Source organism: Sabethes cyaneus, chromosome 1 (genome assembly GCF_943734655.1).
Source record: "Sabethes cyaneus chromosome 1, idSabCyanKW18_F2, whole genome shotgun sequence".
Classification (NCBI taxonomy): Eukaryota; Metazoa; Arthropoda; class Insecta; order Diptera; family Culicidae; genus Sabethes; species Sabethes cyaneus.
In genome coordinates, this window is record NC_071353.1 from 62,805,060 (window position 1) to 62,824,063 (window position 19,004).

The window sequence follows — 19,004 nt, forward strand, 5'->3', positions numbered from 1 at the left end:
TGAAGCATTAAATCGCTAGTTCAGTACATAAAAACATTTTAAAAGTGTTATTAAAAGTTAAAACGTAATAAAATCAGAAAAATCAGGATACTTCCTTCAAATTCTTACAACCTGCTTATTTTTAGGTACAATGGGATAGTACAAGTATAATATGCCCTTTTCTCTCTACATTTTAACATTTTATGTCATGATATTTTGGTGCTTAAATATTCATCGATCTAACTCAAATTTCGATGGGCCTCTGTTGGTGCAGAATCGAAATATTAAATGATATTACTCTTCATTAAAATTATCGTTCTAATGCCTCTCAAAAATATTTTGTCTTGATTCATTTCATGCAATATCTTAGTACTTGTGGCTCGAGCATTATATTTCTAAAAATGATGAGCCACTTGAAGCAGATCTATCATTTAAAAAATGTTATAATTGTTTATATACTCCTTTCAGATATCTGACACAGAAAAAGGCTGCCCTTCAGTATGCATCCATTTTGCGCATACAACGCTGGTGGCGATTAGTTCAGACAACCAAAACTGTACGGGAACAATTTCTGTTGCAGCGAAAAAGTGCTATAGTGTTACAAACGAGCTTTCGTCGTCATATGCTGGCGAAGCGCTTACTGGCAGCTTCTAGAGTTATTCACTTACTGCAGGTCGAGGCTCGTATTAGGTACGAAAAAGCTCTCATTATCCAAAGGACATTGAAATCCTATGTTATTCATCGTAAACTGCAGTCGATTGTACTGGGAATTGTGACATACAACAGGCATAAAGCAGTACGCCATTTTTCTGCTACAAAAATTCAATCTTTGGTACGAATGCATAGATCTCGACAAGAATTCCTTAATCTTCGTAAAGCTGCGGTCACGATTCAACGACGATGGAAGGAGTGCCTGCTGGCCAGAAAGGAACGAATGGAATTTGTAAAATTAAAAAAATGCACCATCATAATACAGCAAAGGTTACGAGGATACTTTTTGATGATGCAAACCAAAGCAGAATTTACGCGAAAAATATCAACTATACTGTTAATACAGAGTAAATTTAAAGCTAAACTAGCAATGAGAAAAGAGCGTTCTCGGTACTTGCAAATGAAATATTCTGCAATAGTAATTCAGCGACGCTATCGGGCCCTTATTGCTATGAGACACTGTCGGCAAATGTTTCAAAAGTTGAAATCGGCTGCATTAGTAATTCAGCGAAGGGTTCGAGCAAATGAATTAATGAAAACAAAAAGACATGAGTTCGAGAATTTGAAAAACGCAGCGCTCAAAATTCAGCAACAGTTTAGAGCTAAAATTGCAATGATTAATGCTCATACTCATTATCAACGAAGTAGATTAGCTTGCATCATAATTCAACGTCGATTGAGGGCCACTTTGGTAATGAGAAAACAGAGGATGGAATTTCTGGCAATACAGTATTACACCATAGTTTTACAAAGACAGTTTAGAGCAAATGTTACAGCAAAGGTAAAACGGTTAGAATTTTTAAAAATCAGAAATGCTGCTATATGTATTCAGAGAAAATTTCGTGCCGCTATAGTCGCTCGGCATGTACAGAGCATTTATCATGCAAAACGACAAGCTGCAATTGTGATACAACGATATTGGAGAAGTGTTCGTCTGATGCGAATGAACAGAAGTCAATATTTGACCAAACGTACAGCTGCCATTACTATTCAGCAACGTTTTCGTTCATATAAATTGTTTAAAACAGCTCGTTCTAATTATTTACGTATAAGAACAGCTGTTGTTTTGATACAACAGAAATATCGAGCCACAAAGGTAATGCTGAGGCAAAGACAAACTTTCCAGGACACATTGGCAGCAATTATGTTATGTCAACGCTGTTATAAGGCATCTCTAGTGAGTCGTAAGCAGAGAGCTGAATTCATCAAGCTGAGAAACACTGCTGTTTTTGTACAACGGCGCTGGCGTGCAAAGTTGGCTATGAGAGCGCAACGCGACAAATATCAAACACTGAGAAATGCTGTTCTGGTTGTACAAAGGCAGTACCGGGCGTTGAAATCAATGAAATTTGTTCGAACTGAGTATGAGAGGACTAGAGTTGCAATAATTCATATTCAGAGAAAGTATATAGCTACGCGTGAGATGAAATGCGCACGTAGCCAATATTTAAGTCTGAAAAGTAAAGCAATCGTAATACAACAGTATTTTCGTAGCTATTTGAAAATGAAAAAACAAAGGATTATGTACATCCAATTGAAACAAGCGACACAATGTATTCAGCAACAATTCCGGGCTTCGAAAAGCATGCATTTACAGAGAAAACAGTATCTTAACCAGAGATCTTCAGCAATTGTAATTCAACGATGGTTTCGTGGATATCTCAAAATGAAGCATTCCCGCCAACAATTCTTATGTCTCAAACAAGCCTGTCTTGCTCTCCAACGCAGATACCGTGCTAGGAGTATCATGGTTAAAGAGAAATCTCAATATGCAGCTCTACGATGTGCCACGCTAATAATTCAACGGAAGTGGAGAGCGACACTAACTATGAGAAAACAACGTGTAAAGTACCAAACTACCATTAAGGCAGCTTATGTAATTAAGCAATATTATTTAGCCTATAGACTGCGATTGGTGGATCAGGTCAATTATAGAATTTTTCGAAGTGCCATTATCATCATTCAGCGTAAATTTCGCGCCACACAACAGATGCGCATCGAGCAAACACGGTATCAACAACTAAAAGAAACAACCGTTCGGCTACAGGCTAGAGCTCGTGGTTACTTAGCGCGGCAGGCATTTTTAGCGAAACTTACTCCAGAGTATTTAGAACGTCGGATTCGAGAGCAAAGTGCCAAAACAATTCAATCATATTGGCGGGGCTACCAGCACAGGAAGAAACACCAGACAGTTACAATTCGCGATATTGCTAACCGAATGATTGCTAGTAGAAAAAACGCAATGCGGGATCCCTCAAATCGAGTTAGCAATATTTTAAAATCTTGCATGAAATTCATGAAAACGCGATTCGCGGTACATGAAGCGATTAAGGTTCTACTAAGAATTGAGCATATATCGCGGCTTGTGCCGCATTTGTTAGTGAAGGACGCAATTTTTTTGGCAAGCTTTTGTTACATGACAATGGCACAAGCTATTCGTTCTGAACTTGATAAGCAGCTGATAGAAATATGCGCTCGTATAATTTTGAACATGGCGCGATATGACGGAACTAAGGAACAAGCCTTTCAGGTACTAGAATGATGATATACCGTGCCATATTCAAGACAGTGTTGGTTTCTGGGCAGCTACACATTTTTCTTTGTCAATATTTGTGCAGCTGTCCAGAACTAGGCACAGTAATTGCTATCCTAATTATTAACCATGTTTCTCCACAGGAAAACGGTCTAGTTACTGTATCACAGATGTTGCTTCGTTGGTGCGATAAAGAATGCGGTATCTTCAATACCCTTTGTACTCTACTCTGGATTCTATCACACGATAAACACAAGAAAAATGTAAATTTTTGCAAAACGCTTTTGAGTATTTATTAGTATGATACCTACATATTTCTCTATTGCTAGGCTATTCGACGCTACATGATTTCGCGTGAAGCGATCTACATGCTACGAGAAACGAAAAAACTTGTTCAACGCAAAGAGAATATGCGTAAAAATGTGAAGAAGCCGGTTGGATGTTTGGTACCACCGGACCCGACATTGATGCGAATGAAACCGATACTCGAACCAGATTTTGGAGTGATACGCAGCAAACCATACGTTTTTTACTCATCCGTGTTTGCTTTCGACACGGTATTGAATGTATTGGATGTAGACATATCATAGTCAGTGTACCGCTGGCTTTAGTTTTTTCTCTCATTTATTATATTTTAATCTTCGACCTGAGTTGTTACGCGAAATTGCAACAAAATATGTTAATATATAGAAATAGGTATGTTGAAAAATATTTAACGAAAGTTTTGTAAAGGTCGTATGTTTATATCTACCGCCCTAACTTTGGATCGTCTGAACAGTTCTTTATGAAACTTAGCATACTGGTTCCTTTACTACATCGTTACCAAAAAATCCCACAACATGAGCAAGCATTTCCTGTCGAACAGAATCACCCATTTGGTTTATAAAGTGTTTTCTTGCGAAACTTTTCAAAAGGAACTAAGTAACAATGAGATTCTCTTTGTGCCTCTTCTCTTTCGCTTGCTGTGGCGCTATAAATGCACTTCAAAACATCAGCTTTGCATGAATCGGTTGTTAGCGTCACTATTTAGCTAAATGTTAAGAAAATTTTCGTTGAAATGCACTTATGTCGCTGTAATAGTCGGAAGAGAGGGACGCCAAAGAGAATCTCTCAATGTCACTTAGGTCATTTTGAAAAGTTACCGGAGTTTTGTTTTATACAAAACTGGTTCATGCCAATATAGAAAATGCATAACTTTCAGGCTCTTTTCACTTGGTAGACGAGATACCTATAGGGTGTTTGCAGAGTACATATGTATTGGAGATCTGTTGGGCAGGCAAAAGTGACAGCTCCATATAAAACACGCGGGCTGGTAAGAGCAAAATTTTTTAAATGATTTATTTTCTTCATTTAAAACAGAAATTACAAATTGCTTCATACATATGGCAAGGTAATATATCTGTTTATTAAATAAAAAAAAATATTTTCAACAAATCAGATAAGACGCGGTAGTAATGATCGAAAATGTAACTATGACCTATGTTAGCGGGATAAAACTAAACAAATACCAATAGCCAGCAGTTGCTTTCGGCAAAGAAAGCAATTTATTATGCTAAAACCAATTTTATATTCCGTTACTTTCAACTTGGCCTATGCCGTATACTGCTTCAATTCTGAATTCACCGAAACCCTAGTTACCAAAAGACAATATATTTCAGGGGGCATTTGTCGGTTACTTTGACTATTACTTGCTTTAAAATGATGAATAATTTTAGAAAAAATGATAATTTTATCCAGCAAGTTTTTGCTGCATCAAATAGGAAAATATGCAATGTGTGCCCAACAGATGTCTTGCATGTGTGTGTAGCAAAAGCCCTATATCTTGACTTGAGTATCATACATGAGTACACATACACTAACGCTAACGCCAATGTAAATGTGACTTAAAACAATAGACAGTAACGGTAAGTGCGGTAAGCATTAGAACGACTGACAGTGTTTTTCTCTATTTGAAATAAATGATAGCTTTATTTTTGATATATTTATACAAACATTTATCCCTTAAACAAAAGTTACAAATCTTAATAACCCATAAATTTATCCAAATATTTAGTGAAGTCTGCAGTTGAACCAGGAGGAAACTTCTTCAGTTGATCAAAGTTTGCTTCGGTCAAAGTATTACATAGAGTGGACGGTGTGCAATATAACAGATAGCCGTCCTGCGACAACTGTTCTGCAAGCTCGGTTTGATGGTTGTCCATTAACCGTTCGTTAACTACTACAATGAGTGGCTTTCCTGCTCCCAAAACTTCAATGCAGCTACCGGCACCTGCATGGCTTATTACAAGATCAGCCTGCTGAATATCTTCTATAATGCTAGTTTTTAGGTCAAAAAGCTTTACTTCAATGTCGTTGCCGAATATGGCTTTGGAGATGATCGGATCTTTGCCACGCCCTATCTGAAGATGCAATTTACGGCAACCTAATCGTCGCAATTCATCAACTATTGCTTGTTCCGTGATTTTATCAATCAGTTCTTCGAATTGTGTGGTTCCGACAGTAACGAATACTCTCTCATATGTGATGCGTCTCATAGTTGCTCTAGAAATATATCTGTAAACACAAAACGGTAGATAACATAAAATGAAGTGGAACTGCAAAAAAATAAAATACGTGATAACGCAGCAGTAAACAAACAACAAATCACTACGCTACAATCACAATGTTTGCAATTACTAGTTTGTTGCGTTGCGAGGTTGCGACTTGCGAGAGACAGAGAGACAACTGACAAGCAGAGATGCCATATTTTCTAAAAAAATGTCGAACTGCTCGAAAACCGAAAAAATTAAGCAGTTTTCCGGCTACTCGAATTTTTGGTTTGAAAAGAATCTGCGAAAATCTGCACACTTTTTTAGGAAGTCTGTGAAAGTTTAAAGAGCTTCGAATAAAAATCTGCACCAAAACAATAAAAGTCATAAAGACTGCAAATATCTGCAAATTTATAATGATCTGCAAGACCGTTCCAAAAATCTGGAATTTGCAGGCCTGCAAGTCTGGTATCCCTGCTGACAAGTTTGAAGTTTTAAACGTTTTAATCAAGGGGTTTCCAGCAAGGCGTATCAGTGCGTAGTAACCAGAGATTACTTTTGTAATCATTTACGAATTAATTAGGTAATCAGTAATCAAATGGTAATCAATGATAATCTTAAGTAATCATTGGTAATCATGACTAATTTTTAGTAATCACAAGAGATTGATTAGTGGTAATCAGTAAAGTAATCAAAAGTAACTTTTTTCTAAGGTGCGTAGTAATCACTGCTGTTGGAAACCCCTTGGTTTAAATTTTAAATAACTTTGTAATAAGGGATGTCAGATTTTTTGGTTTTACGAAAAATCGTCAGTAACTACTCGAATGACTCGAATACTCGAAAACTCGGATAATTGAAGATAGAATTAACAAAAGGGCGAATGTCGCAAGCGTAAACAAACCGAGTGAGGGTTGATTTTCAGGCGGGGTGCTATTCCTATCTTATACCCCAAACAAACATACAATTGTACCAGCGTTGTACGTGTACAGCGCTGTACATGCACAACGGAAGGGTGACAGACATAATGCTGTACGCTACCCCGTAACAAAGTGACAGTTATTAACAGTTTCCCATAACACCCGCCAGTGTCAAAAATGTCGCGACGATCGTTTTTACGTGTCGGTCAAAATTGACATACCTTCGATTTCCAAAGGAAATGTTCACTTTTGTTACGTTAAATGTGAACGCAAAAAGCTGTCTGAACAACGATTCGAAAAGTGCGTATTGACTAATTCGGCATTATTTCATGTTTTCGGCAAAACTGTTTGAGTTCTTAGTGAGTTGCTTGATTAATTTTTTACAAGATAAAAAGCGGTATTTATTACAAGATTGTTACTCTTGTGTACGAGTTGTCTGGTCTAAAGTATTTAAATATTGCGTGTTTCATTGAAAGTTATCCGCTGCGCAATTCAAAATGAACAAGTCCAACAAAATTCAAGAATAGATCCAAGCTATAGAGATTGTTTCAGTTGTATAAAAAAACACTCTGTTACATGACAGAACCAAATAGACCACCCAACAAACATTTTTGTCATATAACAGCTTATCAAGCACTAATAACCCGGTAATTAGCTATACAACGGTTGAATAAGCTACTAATCAACAAAAATGTTTGTTGGGCATTTTATTATGACAGAAGAACCAGTTATGCTGCTATTGTCATTACCACGGAAACGTTTTGGTACTTGACGTAATGTTGTCAGTTCGTAAAATGCTCTATTGAAATAATAAACCAATTCAGTTCTTATATGAACAAGAGATTTTTTGCCAAAAAAAATGATAATAAGCTCTTTCTTTGATTTTTACACCGCTTTCAAATATCTGTCGTGAACCATGAACCAGCAGTTTTAAGTACGTTTGATTTATATGGGAGCTGTCACATTGTTATTGTTACCGGGTTGGTTTTACGTTGTACGTGGTTGCGTTACATTTGCGACATTCACCCTTTTGTTAATTCTATCTAGAATTATATGTCTGTCTAGTACCCTAGACAGACATACAATTGGGTATTTTAATTTTCCCAAAAAAGTTGCTTTTTTGCCTCATTTGATAGCTCGTCGTTTTCTGAATCTAACAGTTCTTTTTTTATTTCAATTAAGTGAATATTTGATGAAAAAATTAATAAAAATCAAAAATAGAATGATTTGCTGTTTGACAGATATCAACCAAACCGATTGATTGAAATGATGTCAGAAGTTCTCTTCCTCTCTTCTATCTTTCTGATAGAGCTTTTCATTTTGACAGCTCCCATATGAAACCTGTATCGGCTGATGACCATAGTTTATCTATCCACTGTGTTGTCTAAGGCGACCTGAGAAGAAAAATGGTTTACTTATAAGCTATCGTCTTATCCTAAAAAAATTTTTAAATGAAAAAATGCTTTTTTTATTACTTTTACTCGTCAAATTTGAAAAAGTCTTCATGTGACTTTACGGTGACATCATATATTATCATAATATGTGAGAATTTAAATACCGCTAAAATACCCAATTGTACCAGCGTTGTACATGTACAACCGAAGGGTGACAGACATACTGCTGTACGTTGTACGTAGTTGTACTCATCACCGATAATTCTAATTGCATGGTCTAAGCGTTGGTTTTTGTTCCTATTCACGAAATGTAAACACAAATTTCAAGTTGCCGAGTGTTTAGCGTAAAATCTTTTCGAAAATCTTGCAAAATAATAAATGATTTAAAATTCTGCTTAAATTTTGTTATCACAACTACCAGTCATTGGCGCTGCGCGCAGTAAAAATCGAGTAGTTGTAGCTTCGTACAACGGTGAAAGAGGTATAGGTACAGAAACCACCGTTGTACGTGACGTTGTACCACAGAGAACAGATTAACAGGCTCGAAGGAAGTAATCGATTTTTTGTGTTTAAATCTGTTGGTAGCGCCCTCTAGAAATAGTTTGCCAAACGCATAAAAAAATATGCATGTACCTTTATCAATATTTCTTTGTGCTGGAGTTATATAGCAGCGATGGCAGCGACATCAAGATTTAGTTTGCCACTTACTGCTCGAGGGGTGCTCTATTGAAGGATTACTTGTTGATTACATAAAAACCTTTTACACACTTTTTGTTAATTACCTGGTAGTCTGTTCTCTGTGGTTGTACCACACAATAAATATTTTTCGCCGATTATCAGCCAAATTTTGCTGATTTTTGACAAGCTGAATTTTCAGTTTTAAAGCTTAAGCAGTAGCTCACTGAGTGTTTTCTGCTGGTTTATACGAATGTACTGAATGTACTGGTAAGGTTAATAGATTCAGCAAAAATCGAATGAACGGCGCCCTACACAATATAGCTGTTGATTCATGCGTGGTGTAGTGTTGTGCTGTGGTAGTTTGATTAGTAGCGTACTTGGTGGCTCTGTCCTACGGCAGATTAGGTGAATTTCAAACGAAGCGGCGTCCTACACAACATAGCCGTTTGTTCGCGCGTGGTGTAGTGTGGTGCTGCAGTAGTTTGAACGGTAGCCCGCTGAGTGATTCTGTTGATTCTGACTGGAGTGAGCTTGGGTAATGCTAGACTAATATGTATGCTTTGTAGGCTTTGCTAATGATAATTAACTTTCGGGGTTTGAATGTACATGCAACTTAAACTTATCTGATATATATTTCCTTTTTTGTTAATCAGCTGTCGTACAGTAATCACATGTGTAGCATGTTAACAGCGATACGTTGATAACTTTGATTGCCTGTGTTCGATGACTCTCTGATCTTAATATCAAATCTCATATGTAACATGATAACAGCAATACGTTGATAAAATAAATTAATTGAATGATTTAGCCAACACTTATAGACTTCTGATTTTTTACCCAATCATACTTTGATTGTCGAATTGGTGTGTGTAATATTGTTTTTTCATTTTGCAGCCGATTGCCTTTAGTTTAATCTTAGATTTGCTGCTACTGTTTCAAACTTTTCTCAATGGAAGGCGAAGATAGCATTTGTGTTGAGTGCAAGGCTGTAGAGAGAGATGCCAGCAAATTAATAACTTGCAATTACTGTTTTGGCGAGGCGCACTACAAATGCCGAAATCTCGTAGGCCAAGCAGCCCGCCGCATAAAGGGTCGGATGTATTTTTGCTCGCATAGCTGTTCCAGCATTTACCAACGTATTACGGAAATGCAAAATCAAAAATCATCGATTGTTGAAACTTTGGCTTCTGAGCTTAAGGGAGCAGTATCTGCGGCTGTCTCTCAAGAAATGAATGTAGTTAGGTGCGAAGTACAACAGGTTACTGCAGCTATAGAAAAGTCACAGCAATTCCTTTCCGATAAATTTGATGCCATAGTGACGGATTTTCAAGAATTAAAGCGGGAAAATGAAAATTTGAAAACGGAAATTGACAAGCTAAAAAACACGCAACATGCTATGTCCAAAATTGTGCATACACTAGAGTATAATGCAGACAGAAGCGCTCGGCAGGCTAATTTCAAAAATGCAATTGTTTTCGGAGTTCCATACCGTTCGGAAGAAAATACCTTAGAAATCGCTCATAAGGTTATTGGTTGCTATGGGTTGAATGTTGGCCCCGACGTAATTGTGTCGGCTGAGAGGTTCGGTGGGAAAAATAAGCCTAAAAATTCTTTGGTTCCGATTCGTGTCACTTTTAAAGACGATAATATAAAAGAACTTGTTTTTGCTAAGAAGAAGGAGATTGGGAAACTTCTCTCCTCTTCAGTGAATGAAAGTTTTCTTGTAAATGGTCAGCCGACCACTGTTATAATAAAAGATGAAATGACTCCGTTATCGTTAGAGCTGTTAAATGAAATACGAGAATACCAAGAAAAACTAAAAATTAAGTACGTTTGGTCAAGTAGAGGTGGTAATATTTTAGTTAAAAAAACCGAACACTCAAAGCCAGAAATGATAAAAACAAGAGAAGATTTACATGAGTTAGTAAACCGTTACAGTAATAAATCACCGCACAAAGAAACTCCTTCTCCCAAAAGAAAGTGTAACAAAAATAATTAAATTGAAATTAAAACTATGTATTTTTGTTGTTCTATGAATTTTAAGTCAAAATGGCTGGTCTAATAAATGTTTATCACGAGTGTATTGATGATTTCAAATTGAATTATTGCATAAACAATGATTCTCATTTCCGAATTGCACAATGGAATATACGAGGAATGAATGAATTTCAGAAATTCGATAACATTCCCTTATTTTTAGATAGCGTACACGTCCCAATTGATGTGTTCATTGTCGGAGAAACGTGGCTGAAGTCAAACAACTGCGCTTTATACAAAATACCAGGCTATAATTCGATATTTTCTTGCCGTGAAACATCATCAGGTGGTGTCGCTATGTATATTAAAATCGGTTTGAGCTTCAATGTAATAAAAAATGAAACAATTGATGGATTTCATCTAATACACGTTGAAATTAAAAGAAATGGAATTTCTTACGAAGTTGTTGGTCTCTATAGACCTCCATCTTTCGATTTCAATCGTTTTAGCTCTGAACTTGAAAACATATTGGCAGGTCAAAACAAAAATACTCGCTTTCTTATGGGCGACATGAACATTCCCGTAAATCTGTCAAATAACAATATTGTTGTACGCTATAAAAGTCTCCTAGAGTCTTATAACTATGCTTGTTCAAATACCTTTGTGACACGTCCGTCTAGTAATAATATTCTTGATCATTTTGTGTGCAGTAATGACGACCTGGGAAACATTCGAAATGACACCGTCTATACTGATGTCAGTGATCATCTAATAGTAGTCTCTACTCTGAAAGTAGATAGACTGAAAGAATGTAGAGTATTAACAAGGAAGTTAGTAGATAGAACAAGGCTAAATGCTCTATTTACAAATTTTTTAAATAATTTTCAATGTAGTGATGATGTAAACAATACAATTTCACTTATTACAGATGCTTATCGTAGTCTACTAGAGCAATGTACAAACACTAGGAGCGAAAATGTTAATATCAAACCCAAGCATTGTCCATGGATCAACTATTATGTATGGCAGTGGATAAAACTTAAACGTAAATACCTTAAAAAAGTGAAAAATGATCCTCTCAATGATCATTTGAAAAATTTGTTAAAACATGTTTCCAAAAGAGCCGATGATGCGAAAAGTAAATGTAAAAATGAGTATTATAAAAACATACTTGAGACCACTTGTCATGCAAAGTTGTGGAAGAATTTAAATGAAATTATGGGGCGATCTAAACCTGCGACAAGTTTCGAGCTAAAAAATAATGGAGTAAAAACTTCTAATAATTTAGAGGTTTGCGAAACCTTCAATAATTTCTTTTCACAAATTGGAACCAATCTCGCCAGCAAAATTCCAAAAAATAGTACTAATCCAATGCGCAATGTTACTCGAATAGATCAATCTGTCTTCCTGCGACCTGCAAATGTGATTGAGGTAACCGAGATCATAAGCGAATTAAACGTAAAAAAAAGTTGCGGTCCAGATAACTTTCCAGCAAGTTTATTAAAAAGCAACACCACCAAATTTTCATATATTCTCGCTTTTCTCTTTAATAAAATAATAGAGCAAGGTACATATCCTGATTGTCTTAAAATTGCGAGGGTTACACCTGTGTTTAAGTCAGGCGATGCCTCAGATCCGGGTAATTTTCGACCTATCTCGACCCTTTCCGTTTTTAGTAAAATCTTTGAAAAGTTATTGGTCAATAGATTAGTAAATTTTTTTAACCAGTTTAATATCTTATATAAATTTCAATATGGATTTAGAAAGGGTTGCAGTACTTCGACAGCTATAGTGGAACTAGTTGAATTTTTGTTAAGTAACATTGATAACAAAAGTATTGTTGGTGGGCTGTTTATCGATCTAAAAAAAGCGTTCGATACTTTGGATCACAACATTATGCTTCAAAAGTTAGAATACTATGGGATTCGAGGTCTAGCAAATGATATTATTCGAAGCTATCTGAAGAATAGACAGCAATATGTAGCTATCGAGGACTCACGAAGTTCCTTGCAAACTTTTAATATCGGCGTGCCACAAGGTAGCAATATCGGGCCACTTTTATTTCTGATCTACATAAACGACCTCGGAAACCTCCCTCTTAAAGGAGTACCACGACTATTCGCTGATGACACAGCAATATTTTACCCAAATAGGGATGCTTCCACCATTATCTCTGATATAAATGATGACTTAGGTATCCTTAGGCAGTTTTTCGACTCCAATCTTTTATCCTTGAATTTAGGAAAAACTAAGTACATGCTGTTCCGGTCGCCGAGGAAAAAAATATCTGAACATATAAATCCATGTGTTGGACAGATAACAATTGAACAGGTACAAACTTTTAAATATCTCGGATTGGTTTTAGACCCTACGCTTTCTTGGGGGAGTCATATAGACCAAATTTGCAAAAAAATATCATCTCTTTGTGGGTTATTGTATCGCGTCAGATCATTTGTTCCACGGTATGCACTACTTAAATTTTATTATGGATGCATACATTCTCACCTGCAGTATCTAGTCGTCGTTTGGGGTCAAACCTGCAAATCCAAGCTTAAAAAACTGCAAGTTTTGCAGAACAGATGCCTCAAAACAATCTATGCACTACCGTTGTTATACTCAACGGTTGATTTATACAAAAACTTCACGCACAACGCCTTACCAATACTAGGGCTTTGCGAACTGCAAACCTGTCTATTCATCTATGATGTTACAAAAAATTCAAACATGCATCATAATATTATTTTGCCGGTTAGAGCTCATGGCCATAACACAAGGTACGCTAATAACTTGGCAAGGTCCCGAGCACTCAGTACCCTTGGTCAAACGCGAATATCTGTTTACGGCCCTTCTGCATATAATAAAATTCCAGAGCACTTTAAGCTAATCAACAATAGACTGCTATTTAAGAAAAGCTTGAAACAGTATTACAGGTCTAAAGTCAATATATTCTTAATTTAATTTCGAATCAACCACAGCTCAATGTTAGTAAATACACTCTATTAATGTTTAGATAAAAATATTTCTTATTTTTAACCTGCATTGTAAAATCCACTATTTATGTTTATTAAGGTTGTTGGGATCCCTTCAAAGGAACAAAGTTCCACTGGGAATCCCCTTTTCGTAGTTCATCACTTTCAAACACACCAATTAATTACACGTTCTATTTTATATTGTAATATATCTTTTTCGTTCTTTGTTTATTTTCGTTGTTCATTATTTTAGATGAGTCCATTACCAGGGGGCTCGTACTTAGAGCTTTTTGGTGTGGGGGTAGTGGTGGGTTATTTAAAAAAAAAAAAAAAAAAAAATTCAGTAAAATCTTTTTTGCTGAAATGATCAGCAACTTGAAACGTCAAAACTTTGCTGAATATTCAGCTCAAGTCATTCGTTTGCTGATTATCCAGTAATTTAATTTTGACAGCAGTTTGCTGACTGAATTCAGCAAAATTATCAGTTTTTTGAGGTTGTCTTCGTTTATAAACCAAAGCTTGTTTTTTTTGTAAAATATTTTGTATTTATTGGCGTAACACACATAACAGATCATCAACAAATCTGTATTCTACCAATTGATGGCAGGAAAACGTCTATTAAGCCATTTTTCGGACCTCTGCAAAATATAAAAATGTGCAATTTATGAAACCAATATTTTACAATTAAAATTGAACTTACCTAACATCTCCTCCACATTGAACCTCTTGTCTTCTTTCGTCAAAAGGGTTTCTATAGGTTTTTTATGCCAATTTTTAATTTTAAACAATGTGTAGCTCGTAAAACTGAATCGTGCATCCGAGCTTAATGCAAGAGAATTTAATATGGCGGTAATTTTGACAGCTCGGCTATAGCAATTACTGAACGTTCAGCATTCGGTGACAGTTCGATATACCTTTCAGTAAACAGAAACCAAATTGCTGAAATTTAGCAAGGAATTTATAAACCTTTGCACGGTGCCTAACCTCAACTCTGGTTTGACGTTTTTGTGTGTTTTGTTTTGATTCCCTTTGTAACCTAATTTTATTGCTACTGTGTTACCTGACTCACTGCGAATATGCGTTGTGTTCGCGGGATCGTGTTGGTTCGAAAGGTTTCGAAAAATATCGTCCTTGTATCGAAAATATCGTTAATTTTGATCACTAAAAATAACGTACTTAAACGTTATATTTCATGTGCTAGTAGCACAGAGAACAGATTAACAGGCCCGAAGGAAGTAATCGATTTTTTGTGTGTAAAATCTGTCGGTAGCGCCCTCCAGAAATAGTTTGCCAAACGCATCAAAAAATATTCATGTACCTTCATCAATATTTCTTTGTGCTGGAGTTACATAGCAGCGACGGCAGCGACATCAAGATTTAGTTTGCCACTTACTACTCGAGGGGTGCTCTATTGAAGGATTACTCGTAGATTACATGAAAGCTTTTTACACAAGGGAATGCGCCATTAACGAGAGCAGCAAGTACAACATCGAACAATGAAAATCGATGTTTTGCTTTTTTCTTTTTTTTCTCGCTATGTTACTGCCATTGAAATTTGACACTTTTGGAAGCGTTGACAGTTTTGGAAGCGCGATGTTATCCTCTGTCAAATACATAGCGAGGGATAGCACAGCGCATCCCCTCGTTTTTACACACTTTTTGTCAATTACCTGGTAATCTGTTCTCTGTGCTAGTAGTACGCAATAATTGTATTGTGAAACTGAATTGTTATTTATGCAACTTTTTATATAATCAATGCAATAACAAAAGCACAACTTACAATTTGTTATCGATATGAACTGCATATGCTTTATAAACGAATAAAACGTATGGTTACGTTTTATTTCAATAATACGCATATTCGCAGTGAGTCAGGTAAAATAGTAGTGGGTTTATTACATGTAATTCGTACCACTTGTTTGCGGAAACCGGAAATGCCCGACTTTTCCGAAGCAGAAAAATGACCAGTTCTACACAACATATATTTTTGTCATATTTGCAGTTTTTTGCTTCTGAGTCTTGCGAATAAGTAATCAAAACAAACTCCACAACACTGTCAAACCTGGGACGAAAAAACGCACTGACATCTGCGTGCAATGCTTTAATTACTGGCTTCCTTTCAGTAAACCATATTGCTGAAAACCAATTTCAAATTTTGGTGTGATATTGCCAAAGCTCTTGAGCAAGAGGAAACGCATTAAGTTTTTTTGCTTTTTTTTCAATTTACCCGGTCAATTCTAGATAGAATTAACAAAAGAGCGAATGTCGCAAATGTAAACAAAACGGGTGAGAGTTACTTTTTGCTGGACCAGCATAGGAAAAGCAACCCTCACTCGGTTTGTTTATACGCTTGCGACATTCGCCCTTTTGTTAATTCTATCTTCAATTGTGTATGACGCTTGATCGGTTTTTAATGTGAACGCATTCATACCACCGGGGTACAGATTAAAAATGTTCAGATTAAAGAAGGTCATACCAACGGGGGACCACGGTATATTCAACTCAATAATATATATGTATATTTATGTCCATTTCACACCTGTTCTCAAAACAAACATTATCATTTTATGCTTTAAACAAACAAAAATCCGATATTAGCTCAATATCGATTCAATGTTTTACAAAATTGTAACACCTACAAAAAACGATGCATGCACTTCTTATGAAATCTTTCCTTTCTGTCAGTTGGCCCAACTAACGAATCACTTTCACTAGTAGGGCCGAGGTGGTAGCCCAACCAGCGAAAGACGACTGTAACTACTAAACTACTGAACAAAACTGAACAATTTATATGTTGTTGGATAGATAAAATAACCAGCAATTTTATGGAGGGGGTAGGAGAGCAATTTTATGGAGGGCGTAAGAGGGGTGGCTCCTATACAAATGAAACACAAATTTCCTCAAAACTCGAGAACTAATCAAGCAAATGGAACCAAATTTAGCATGTGGGGATTTATGGAGGCATGAATTCCTTTTATGATGGCTTGAGACCCCTCACCCCTGGGGGTAGTAGGATGAGGATTTTCATACAAACAAAGCAGAAATTTTTGCGTAAGTGCCATATTTTCTGCTATGTAACAAGCGGTAAGCTGTGAAAGTAAACTAGTAAAACCTTCTCGGAGCAAAAGACAGTGAATCGACGCCGCCAACTTACGTGTCTGTGCCACATTTGCATTCAATGAGGAATTGAATCTGAATATTTCGCTTTTCTCTTTTAAACATTCACTTAAACAATGGAACCCACAGATTCTTATAAACATACATATGCCATAAATGCAGTTTGCGTTAGACTTTGATCTAATGATTTGATATAGTCCTACGCAGGGCTGTGAATTTTCAATATCAATATCAAAATTCCGATGAAAATGAATGCAACTATTAGTCAAAATCGACATCATATCACACCAATCAAAGAAGAAAACAACGTGCTGTACCCGAGTGAAGATTTATTTCGGATCAATCCGTCAAAATTATTTTGGTAGTGACGAGTTCATTCACTAGGTTCTATCACTTATTGAGTAGTGCTGTCAATATCAATATCATTAAGACGCCGATGATATTGAATGCCTGAAATTAAAAAGTCAAATATTATCATTTTCAATGATATAGTTAGATAGTTAGATACTCAATTATATAATCATACAATAATTTTTCGGAATTTGATATTAGACATTCATGATATTGTCAGCATCTCAATGACATGGATATTTCAATATCAACGGGATCTTAACCCTCTAACGGGTAAGACCGTCTGTAGACGGCCTTCGCTTTTGGAGCTCCAGAGGCCTATACAAAATTTGTTTTTTGGCAATACGCCAAATGTGTTCAGAACAGATTTCTTGACATTTTGATACTAATATCATAACATTCTGACCAAGCATTCAAAAGTTATCATCTTTCAAAAACAAAAATTCTGAAAAATTCGGAAAATAATTAATGCGCGAATATTCCCTTTTTTACTTTTGAAGGAAAAGGACATCTAGAACAAAATGATTGACCTAAAAAATGTTTCTATGAGTAAATTTCATGCATTATTTTAATTTTGTAATATATCTGAATTGAAAAAACATTTGGGCAGAGCGTTAGACATGAAAAAAGGAAAAGAGAAATTGGACTTTTTCTTACCTGGCGCTCCTCCAGATAATTATTTTTGCATGAAAATCAGAACTTAACCCTCTAACGGGCAACACCGTAAAAACGATGCGATCAAGCTAATGACTATTTTATCATGAAAGTACACACAAAAAAACCTTAAGTATTAGGGCTGCATACCTTATAGTTTTAATATTCTAATTTTCCTCACAGTAAAGTAGAAAATAACTCCCCCCATTGCTTAGCCTGATAAAATAAATCGGATAGCATTTAAATATTCGCCATCATTACAAACCATTTCGCCGAATACCATTTTGCGGAACACCAATTCTCGGTTGACCATAACGCGGAATATAGAGTTTCACAGAATACCATTTCGCGAAAAACTTTACGCGGGATGTACCATTTCACGGAAAATCTTTTCGCAGAAAGTACCCAACTAGATCTCTAGAATCTAGATAGAGATGATCTAGATAGAGATGATCTCTACGGAGGGCTGCCTCCCCCCCGCAGTGGCCGGTGCTTCCGACGGCAGGTCACCGGCAACACTCGCGGCCTGTGGTCGTCACGCGCTGAATTATCTAATGTTACTATTAATAGTTTTTGGTGATCTTGTTATTGACTAATGTTTCATGAAAGAGTCTAAAATTTCTCGAGTCGATTAGTTTTTGAGTTACGCAAAAAATTTCTGATTTATTTGTATGAGAGTTCTTATCCCCCTACCACTACCACAGGGGTGAGGGGTCTCAAACCATCATAAAAAAATTCCTGCCTCCAAAACCCCCCACGTTCCAAATTTGGTTCCATTTGCTTGATTGGTTCTCTAGTTAAGAGGATATTTGTATTTCATTTGTATAGGAGCCCCCCACCCACTATTGAAGGGAGAGGGGATATAATTCCCCTTATAAAGAGGGGAGGGGTCTCAATTCACCATAGAAAAAAATTACCTATAAAAACACCCACATGCTAAATTTGATTCCATTTGCTTGATTAGTTCTGGAGTAATGAGGAAATTTGTATTTCATTTGTATAGGAGCCCCCCTCCTAAAGTGGGGAGGGGTCCTAATTCACCATAGAAAAAATTCTTGCCTCCAAAAACCTTCACATGCCAAATTTGGTTCCATTTGATTAATTAGTTCTCGAGCTATGAGGAAATATGTATTTCATCTGTATGGAAGCCCCCCCCCCCCTCTTAAAGGGGAGAGGGGTCATAATTCCCCTTCCAA

General features: G+C 36.3%; 2 protein-coding genes across 2 annotated transcripts in view; one reads left to right on the forward strand and one right to left on the reverse strand.

The window, feature by feature from the left end:
• LOC128745756 (protein abnormal spindle) overlaps window positions 1-3,914 on the forward strand; it is a 31,779-nt gene extending 27,865 nt beyond the window's left edge. The window contains exons 5-7 of the mRNA XM_053842832.1: window positions 448-3,220; window positions 3,367-3,486; window positions 3,553-3,914. Coding sequence (XP_053698807.1) covers window positions 448-3,220; window positions 3,367-3,486; window positions 3,553-3,813 — 3,154 coding nt within the window. The 3' untranslated portion in view covers window positions 3,814-3,914. The remainder of the gene's footprint in view (window positions 1-447; window positions 3,221-3,366; window positions 3,487-3,552) is intronic.
• Window positions 3,915-5,213: 1,299 nt separating this feature from the next.
• Window positions 5,214-5,917, reverse strand: LOC128745408 (UDP-N-acetylglucosamine transferase subunit ALG13 homolog). Its single transcript, XM_053842482.1, has 2 exons — window positions 5,837-5,917; window positions 5,214-5,776 (listed from the first exon to the last, which is right to left on the reverse strand). The coding sequence occupies exon 2, from the start codon at window positions 5,755-5,757 to the stop codon at window positions 5,245-5,247; it is 513 nt and encodes a 170-aa protein (XP_053698457.1). The 5' UTR covers window positions 5,758-5,776; window positions 5,837-5,917; the 3' UTR covers window positions 5,214-5,244.
• Between the last annotated feature and the right edge of the window lie 13,087 nt (window positions 5,918-19,004).

Bases quoted from the DNA above. Each gene is read 5' to 3' on its own strand.
- LOC128745408 (XM_053842482.1), bottom strand. From the start codon at position 5,757: ATGAGACGCATCACATATGAGAGAGTATTCGTTACTGTCGGAACCACA.